The following is a 9,097-nucleotide window of genomic DNA, read 5'->3' as shown; positions in this document are numbered from 1 at the left end:
TCTTGCCCTGCTAGTTCAGCAGATCTAACAGCACAAGGAATGCGAAATGTTGCCTAGCTTGAGGAGGCATGGAACAAATGCAGCTGTGGCATCTATCTTTCCTACCATTAAAGAATGGATGTAAAAGTGACCTAAGAGTCATAGAAGGAGGAACTCTAGGGCAGTGACACCAAGTAGAAGCTTGCAGTGAGGGCAGTGTGGGACTCAAAAGATCGAGTGCTTGACATTGCATGTGGAGCACAGTGGTGGGTTGTCTAAAGCAATGGTCTCAAAAGTGGAGTGCATGGACGACAAGGAGTAGGCAAGAAAAATCCACAACTGACAAGACAATTAGATTGTGTGAATCATGTATTTTGTACTTTTAACAAATAAGAAAGCAAACATTAAAAGTGTTTGTTTCATCTTTATCACATTCTTAATTTCTACTTTTGTGCATGCTTTATAATGTATGGAATATATCCATACATATATATAATTTATTTATAAATTTACATATATTGGGGTGGTGTTTAAACATTTTTTTACTGCTAGAGATATATAATCAAAAAAAGTTTGGAGACTACTGCTCTAGAGAGCAGGAGATAGAAACATAGCTAAATATTCCTAGAAGTTGCCTATTTGGGACACTTTATAACATGTAATAAAACAGCACTTCTTTCAACAGTTTTGTGTTCCTTTACTAGAAAAATATTCATTTTTTCCCCACTCTACTGCTTCTCCTCCCCTCCCCACCCTCCACCCTCCTTTTTCACTCTCTGTTTCTAATTAAAAAGAAGACCAGGTATCTGTATCTTTACTGTCATATTTGCAGGATAGGTGTACAGCTTTCAAAAGCGTGTTTGTTAATAATTTCTACTATCTCTGTATCAGGATGTTCAACTTTTTAAAGGCTGGGTTCACTGAACCCTGAACTCTGATCACATTCTCTGTTGCTAACTAGTGGTATTATAAGCACTTATCTCTCAAAAGGCAGCACAGTTGTAATATGTGTCCTGTACATTCACCCCATCTAGGACAACCTTTTAAAAAAAATTTATTATTTTTCCTTTAGAACTCCAAGCATCTGTCTTGAGCTTACCTGGGTATGTTTAAAAACACTATACACTGGAACTTCAGCTCCTGGATCTTTGGAGTCAGGTCTGTACCATCACACTACAAAGCCAAAGTGACAGAGCACAGAGAAATTGCTGAATGGAGCCACAGACAAGAGAAGTGTTGCTGCTTTGTAACAACTTTCCCAAGACTTTCCTTGGAATGTGTTGCAAATGTCATGCTCAAAACTGAAAAGTAATAGAGCCATTAAACTCTCACCTCACCCTCTTTCCATTCCCCCCTCTTCCCACAACACTATGACACAATTTCTCATACTTACCACAACTTTAACATGCTTGGATAAATCTCTTGAGCTTCTTTGCAGAAAGTCTGTAAAGGCTGCCTGCAACAGAAATAAATGCAGAAATCGTCATCAGGGATTCCTCTCTTCTTTTCCCCCATTTCTTACCACACCACAAACCTAATTACCAAAATGCCATCCCTTGGTCAGACCTATTCTGTCTTACTCTCAGGAGTTAAGCTGGTTTTGTTTTGTTTTGTTTGTTTAATTATACTTCTCATTTTGAGAGGTTAACTAAAGAAGGTCCTTGGACACACAAGGATTTAAATGCCAACACTGTTCAGATATTTGTTTCCATGTTTAAGGCACATCGGTTCAGTGGGAGTCATCACCCAGAAACACATCATGTCATGCATTATCAAATCAGTGTTTGTCTTAACTGCTTTATAATAAAGTGTTGTCCATGCATCTCCTGAATGCAGAACTGGGTAATTTTATTTGCATGTTCACACATGAAAATCAATCAGTTCAAATAACTGATCTCTGCTGTCCACTCCCCATGACCCTACATGCAAGACTATTCCTCACAGCTACAAATATACAGAATCATAGAATGGCTTAGGCTGGAAGGCACCCTAGAGATCATCTAATCCAACCTCCTTGCCATGGGCAGGGACACCTCTCAACTAGACTAGGTTGCTCAAGGCCTCATCCAGCCTGGTCTTAAACACCTCCAGGGAGGGGGCATCCACAGCCTCTCTGGGCAATCTATTCCAGAGTCTTGCCAACCTCGCCCTGAGGAACTTCTTCCTGAGATCTAGTCTAACCCTGCTCTTCTTCAGTTTAAAACCATTTCTCCTCACCCTGTCGCTGCACACTCTTGTGAAAAGTCCCTCTCCAGCCTTCCTGTAGGTTCCCTTCAGGTATTGGAAGGCAGTTATAAGGTGCCCCCGAATTTTCTTCTCTCCAGGCTGAACAGTCCCAGTGCCCTCGGCCTGTCCTCATAGCAGAGATAACCACTTGGGGAATTTCTGTGGTAAAACCAATATCAATGTGCTCCCCAAACCTTGGAAGAAGCAGACCAGTTTTTTGAGAAGCTTACAAGCAGAGAGACCAACACGTGACCAGTATTATGTCAAAACAAATAACATTTTTGTCACCTGCTGAGCTCTGTGAAACAACAGTGCTTCAGGCACTTTCAAACAGACATGTGTGTATGGCATTACCAGAAACTGTATATGTGCACTTGAAATTGCAGCAGGCAAAATGAACTGGCTTGAGCTCCTGATGTGAGAAAGCGAGGAGGAAAGCAGTCAGGAAAACATTTGAACAACTGAGTTAGCATCATTCTGTAAGACAAATCACAACTCACCCCTGCATAAAACATTTTATTTCTAAATCGGCTGTTGAATTTCTCTGGATTTGCCTCTGTGAAAGGACAAAAAGGAAAAACATGAACACACTAATAAAACAGGTAGACTTCAATGTACCTTCACATTCTCTGCTAGCACTACAGTGTTTTAAGCACAGACTCAGTGAAAATATTAACATAAATATATTTGTTTTGTGTGAGAGTTCAACATATGTGCCACTATTTGCTATCAGATTTCAAACAGTGATATTGAATGCTTCCTCTTTCCTGTAGAATGAAAACAGATGGAAACATGAGCAAAGACATAATGAATGTAGTCAGTTAATTTAGCACCTCTCAGGTTATTCATCTTATGATCTCTCAGTACTGTTTGAGAGACTTCAGTTTCTACCAACACTAAAAAGACCTTTAACAAGTATTAGAAATTCATGAAACACTAACCCATGCTTTGAAGCAGGAGTAATGCCTTAGTAAATTATAAGATGAAACAGACTTTTAAATTGTGATGTGTTACAAAGAGGTACTGAGGAACAGACATCTCTACCCAAATATTCCTGCAGCAAATGTATAAGTGGTTACTCCAAAACCTGTTTAGAGAGCCGTTTCATTTTGATTAGACTCCAAGTGATGGGGAATTTGAACAGTCCAGTAGTAATGCACCTCTAATGGTTATTACTCTCACTGTCAAAACAAATGGGGTGGGGTGTCCTATCTTGAACTTTTTAGACTTCAACTGCCAACTGCTAAATCTTATTTTACTTGTCTGTCAGACTAAAGAGCCCTCAACTATCAGATATCTTCTCCTTCAGTAAATACTTATAGGCAGTAATTAAATTGCCTCTTAACATCCTTTCTGATAAGCTAAATGGAGCTCTGTTAATCTCCCAGCATAAGGTATGTTTCCCAGAATACAAGTAATTCCCGTGCCTCTTTGGGAAGGGCTTTCCTGGCTGTGGCATCCAGAGATTTCAGAAGCATTCCTTCTGACACTGTTGGTGATAGTACCAACCACCTACACTTGCTCTGTGATTCTCTACTGAAAACCTTCAACTATCAAAATAATCCTCCTGGCTAAAGCATTACACTGGTGTGAACACTTCCAAATTGCTGCCTTTTGTAAGAATGATCTACTGTGCATTTCTTTTTTGATTATTTGCCCAGCTACTGCATCATCCATTTGTTGTGTCACAGGTGAGCCTGGAAGGCAGTCAGGACCACATCTCCAAACAATTAATCTAACTGTATAAGTAAATCTCATCTCATTTACTGAGCTGGCAGTTCACTTATAGCAAGCCTCAACATATAATCCTAAGGAGCAGGAGGCTTCTGAAGGCCCAGTACCTTTGGTCCACATTGTCTGGTGTGATAATTTCCAAAGGCTCTGGGCAGCAGTCACCAGAGCATTTGCTTCTACATGGATCTTATGACAAATACTGATTAGAACCAAAGCCCCAGTTAAGAACTGAAAAGGAGCCTTCATCCACTCAGGGACTCAGCAGTCCTTCAACATGCTGAACTGTTCCTACTTCTGACAGAGTAGATGAGTGTGCAGAGGGAGGAAGGATGCTTTCTGTGATGTGGAATAGAGCCTAAAGTTAATTGGAGTGGAACTTTGCTTGTAGAAATAAATCACTGACTGTACATCCAAGGCTCACTCAATTCTCACCATTCTCAAGCCATCGAGGGAGTAGGAAATAGGTGTTAGACTGTGTACGTGTGTAACAGGGGCGAGGGGTGTCCTGCAAAGAAGCAGTCGGGTAGAGCTGAAGGATCAAATAGCATGGTAACAGGGATAAACAGGTGGAGTAGGCATCTCCCCTACTCCACCAAAGCATAAGGATAACAAGGGAGGAAATTGGAAAGAATCACTATCCAGAACAGTTCCTGAAGAAGCAGAGCCAAGCACTTTAGGGTTGGAACCAGCCCTCAAGGCTCAATCTCATTAGTCATAAAGAAAAGTGTAGAGGTTGCCATGAAAAAGCCACATTCACTTACAGATTCCTCTGAGATATTGCTAATTCTAAATCACTGCTAATTCTAAATATAACAATTGATCAATCTCTATTGCATGAAGATCCCTGATAGGCTGAGAGTTCAATTTAATTTACTTTGGTTTGGCTGGGAGGGGGGTGCATGGTGTTTGTTTTAATAGTGCATGTGATTACAATAGCTCCATCTAAGCAACTGCATAATCACTTATCTTAATGGACCAAGTGCTACAGCCATGAAAGTGGTTTAAGTTTTGCTAGAGTTTCTCCAGTTTTTCATGAATATAAATGAGATCAGAGTCTATTTTGCACTGTTTAATTCGTATAATAGTTTAGATTAGAAGGGACCTTTAGAGGCCGTGTAGTTCAATTCCTCTGCAGTGAGCAGGGACATCTTTAACTAGATCAGGCTGATCAGAGTCCCATCCAGTCTGGCCTTAAACGTTTCCAGGGATGGGGCACCTACCACCTCTCTAGGGAACCCATTCGAGTATTTCACCATTCTCATAAAAAATGTTTTCCTTATATCTAGTTTAAACCTACACTTTTAATTTAAAACCATTAGCTTTTGTCCAATCACAAGAAGCCCTACTAAAGTGTCTGTCCTCATTTTTCTTATAAGCCCTCCTTAAATACTGAAAGGCTGCAATAAGGTGTCCCCCAGAGCTTTCTCTTCTCCAGGCTGAAGAACCTCATTTCCACATGAAAAAAAGCAAAACCCACACACCAGCAACAATTCTAAGGCTATAAGCTTTTCTCTCTTAAAATACTTAGGACTCACTTTGTATATTTTAGCATTTCAGAGGGTAAGGAAGACACCAGCAGTAATAACTTGTAAGAGCAGAGATTTGTGCTGTGAAAAGCTCTCCTGGCCATGCATACCCACCCACAGACACACAGCTTGCTCTGCCAAGTATTTTTTCACCCATATAAATTTTTAAAACACTGGCATCTCTAGAATAACATCCATTCTTTATAGGGGTCCATAATTTCATTATTAAGTAATGCCTCCATTAACTGAGAAAGTAGCCATGCATTTAATCTAAACAGTATTTTCACAGTCACATTAACAATGCATAATGATATGCATTCATAAAAAAATACATACAGCTGTCATCATTTCATTCCTGTGCCCTTTTGTGGCCCCTCATTATTATTCCAAAAGCTTGAAGCAGTCTTAAACATTATAAAATATGCATTAGCTCATTCCATCATGTGTCCTGCTCTTTATTTAACATGGCATTAAAGTGCTATCTTTTCATCTTGAAATGACACTCTGATAGTGTGAAAGCAAAGATGAGGGAGGTTGTGATTTAGAAAAGCTACTCGTATATGAAGCTGAAGTGGCCAAAAGCTGAACTCAGGCAACTAGACAAGGTTTGTTTATACAAGCATGCTTGCCTAAACCATATAAATAAAGTAGTTCAGATCAGTCCAAAGTCCACCTATTACACCACATTTGGATCTGGTATAACTGCCATTGGCAAGGGAGCAAACAAGATGCTACAGCAGCTCGAATTCATGTTAGCTTTGTGGGCATTAAAAGCTTGCATAGAAACACTCTGGGTCTGCACAGATTCCTGTGATACTGTGATACACTGATCCATGGGTAACAGCTGTTCAGTTTGAGAACACAATTCTCTTCCTGCTACTGCTGCAGTCTCGCCACTTTTCTCCTTCCTCTACCTCCATACTTGCACCTGACTTCCATTTGTTTTCCTTTCTGCTTTTACTCTGACACTTCTGCATCAGCATAACCTTCCTTTGTATCTGTACTTGGTATCTCCTTTAGAAGATCAAAAACTTTGAAAAGATCCCATTTTAGCCCTTCTCCTCTAGTGAACACCATTTTTCCTTGTACTTCATTTTTAAAACATTAAGCCCCTTGGAAACTCATGATACAAACAATTCCTTCCTACTTAAATATATCTTAGTTTTTTATGTTCTAGCTTTCCTTCTGAATAATAAGAACAGGACGTTAAATCCAAGTCCATGCGTAATTCATAAAATAATTACCCATTTTCAAGGCTAAGGAAATTTAAAAAAAAATTCCTATTACCTCTAGATTCATGGAACTCCAGTGTAACATGTGCATCAAATCCAAGGCTGAAGTAATTATTGAAGACATTGAGAGGAAGCTGTAATTGGATAATTAAAAGATGTGTAAAAATAACAAGAATTAAACATTCCATGGCACACCAGGAATTAACTACTTTCAAACTGTTATCTCATGAAAACCTATGAAGAAGAAAGTGGAACATAACAGGAAAATGTATGCAGAAGGTTTCTCTGAAGCTTGTGGAAGATGATCAGATACAAAAGTTCAAAGAACACAAACACATTTACAGTACTTTATGATGATATATGTATCTTCATAAACACATCAAAAGGTTCTTTATGTTGTCATGGAGATTTCCTATAATGCTGCTCCACTGAACATATCAATACAAAGGTTTTCCTAATTGCTGGCACTTCAAATTGGTGAATGAAACTCAAGCTGTGTTCTTCCTGCTTCATATATAACCAGGAGCAATGCAAGTGCCAGACAAGAAGCCCTAATTCTATTGAGGATGCATAAGGCAGGGAAGCACACATCTGGCCTCTTCATCATGCCATGAGCCCAGCAGGGCTATAGAGAGAACAGCAGCATCCAATAGATAAACTGCAAATTATAGCTGAGAAGAGGTTCGCAAAATCGGTTGGTTTTTTTTTTGGTTTGGTTTGGTTTGGGTTTTTTTATGATTGCAACACTTTAAACATCTCTAATCCAAATGACATAATCATTATAAATGTGATCCCCTCACAAAAATTTTCCCATTCATCAACTATCAAGATACACTAATGGAGATTAAATGGGGACCCACACACAAAGAAGTTAAATACAGAAATACACTACACCTTGTTGTAAAGTAGGAAATGGTTGGCATCCATTAGCAAACTCCTAAGGAATTAAATTTTACATCCTGTTTTTAGTTTTGTTTAATTTAGGACTGGAGAGTAGTCACAGCATTGCTTCTACTGCCACCCCAGGTTAACTAGAGAAAAACAACAATGACCTTCCAGATAAAATGTTAGGGATTTTTTTTTTTTCCTAGGATTTAGTTCTTGAGATAAATGCTCAATATCTGGGAGTTACAAACAATAAAAAAAAAAAAAAAAAAGGCTGGTATGCGTTACGTTTTGCACATCTCTGGAAAACAAAAAAACGCATGAAAAAAGCAAAAAGAAGAGATGCAGAAAATTAAAATGTTTTAGAGCTTCCCCACCCCCACACAGCTTATAGTGTAACCCAAAGGTGCTCTTGAGCATGCTATGGTCTCCCTGGAAAAAAGAAAGCACTAACCTTACGTGCCCCATCCTCCAGCTCATCCTGTGGCAAATCAGGATTGCGCTCAACCTGGAGATTCCAGCGGTCCAGCTGGACAATGGTCCCATCTTCTACATGGCACAGGATCTTGGACACTGGCTCATCTGTGTAACCCTGACAACAGAACGTCAGCAGGGTATCAGCCATGGATAGTGAAAGCAAAGCCAGTCACTCACCAATTACCTGGCAGACCTCTCTCTCTGGCCTAGAACACCAGATTAAATGTTTAACATCTCAAAATATTGTTAAAATTTGATATATCAAGCATTTTAACAAGCTACTGCTGAGGTACACAAGTCTTGGGCAGACAAAGTAAGGCTATGAGGAGAGGAACTCAAACTGTATTTGCCTTGCCTGGAATAACTCCAGTGATATAATCAGGGATAAATACAGAGAAATAAAGTTTAAGTTACGCTTAAAATTAGAAGCCTGCATATCCTCCTCATTATTTGTCCTGAAATACCAGACAGATACATCTATGTAAGCTTTTATTACAACAACTGCTTTGTTAGTAATTTAAGATCCCAGACTGGGAACTGAACCAAACCATTCTGCCTAATTCAGGCAGACCTTGGACACCATCCTGCCTGCCATTTCAAACAAAATGAAGTTCCACTCTGCACTACTAAATCAGAGGACCAAGTTGAGAGCCCACACATAAGAGTACCCCAGTGTGCTTACCCCACCCCAGTTGAGGGTACGGGCAAGGTCATTCCCAGTTCCAAGTGGAAGGACAGCCACAGGAGGTGGGGGGCTGAGTTGCAGCTCATCAAGGATGGAGAGGATCCAACCCACCTATAAAAATGGGAAATCGGGGAGATTAAAAGGGATGGAAAAAGGGAAAAAGATATACTTTAATCATATCCCCTTTATAGAGAAGGCCAAATAAAACAAAGCAGAAGGAAAATTGAGGCTATCTGAAATTTAATTCCACAACTGCCCCATCCGAGGTTTCACTTTTTGGAGAACAAGTACAGCAGTTTTCATGAAGCTCCTGTGCAAGCAGAAGCAATGGAATGTAAACACTGGCTACCTTT

General features: G+C 39.7%; 1 protein-coding gene across 1 annotated transcript in view; it reads right to left on the bottom strand.

Moving 5' to 3' along the window:
* The window catches only part of LOC103775607 (diacylglycerol kinase iota-like), a gene marked incomplete at both ends in the record, with an annotated part of 36,230 nt that extends 27,375 nt beyond the window's left edge, over nt 1–8,855 (bottom strand). The window contains 6 exons of the mRNA XM_008943070.1: nt 1,079–1,152; nt 1,373–1,435; nt 2,706–2,761; nt 6,753–6,831; nt 8,037–8,174; nt 8,742–8,855. Coding sequence (XP_008941318.1) covers nt 1,079–1,152; nt 1,373–1,435; nt 2,706–2,761; nt 6,753–6,831; nt 8,037–8,174; nt 8,742–8,855 — 524 coding nt within the window. The remainder of the gene's footprint in view (nt 1–1,078; nt 1,153–1,372; nt 1,436–2,705; nt 2,762–6,752; nt 6,832–8,036; nt 8,175–8,741) is intronic.
* Nucleotides 8,856–9,097: the final 242 nt, after the last annotated feature.

This window comes from Merops nubicus, unplaced genomic scaffold (assembly GCF_000691845.1).
Source record: "Merops nubicus isolate BGI_N331 unplaced genomic scaffold, ASM69184v1 scaffold17646, whole genome shotgun sequence".
NCBI classification, from domain to species: Eukaryota; Metazoa; Chordata; class Aves; order Coraciiformes; family Meropidae; genus Merops; species Merops nubicus.
The sequence above is the reverse complement of the archived record's forward strand: the minus strand, read 5'-3'. Positions and strand labels throughout refer to the sequence as shown.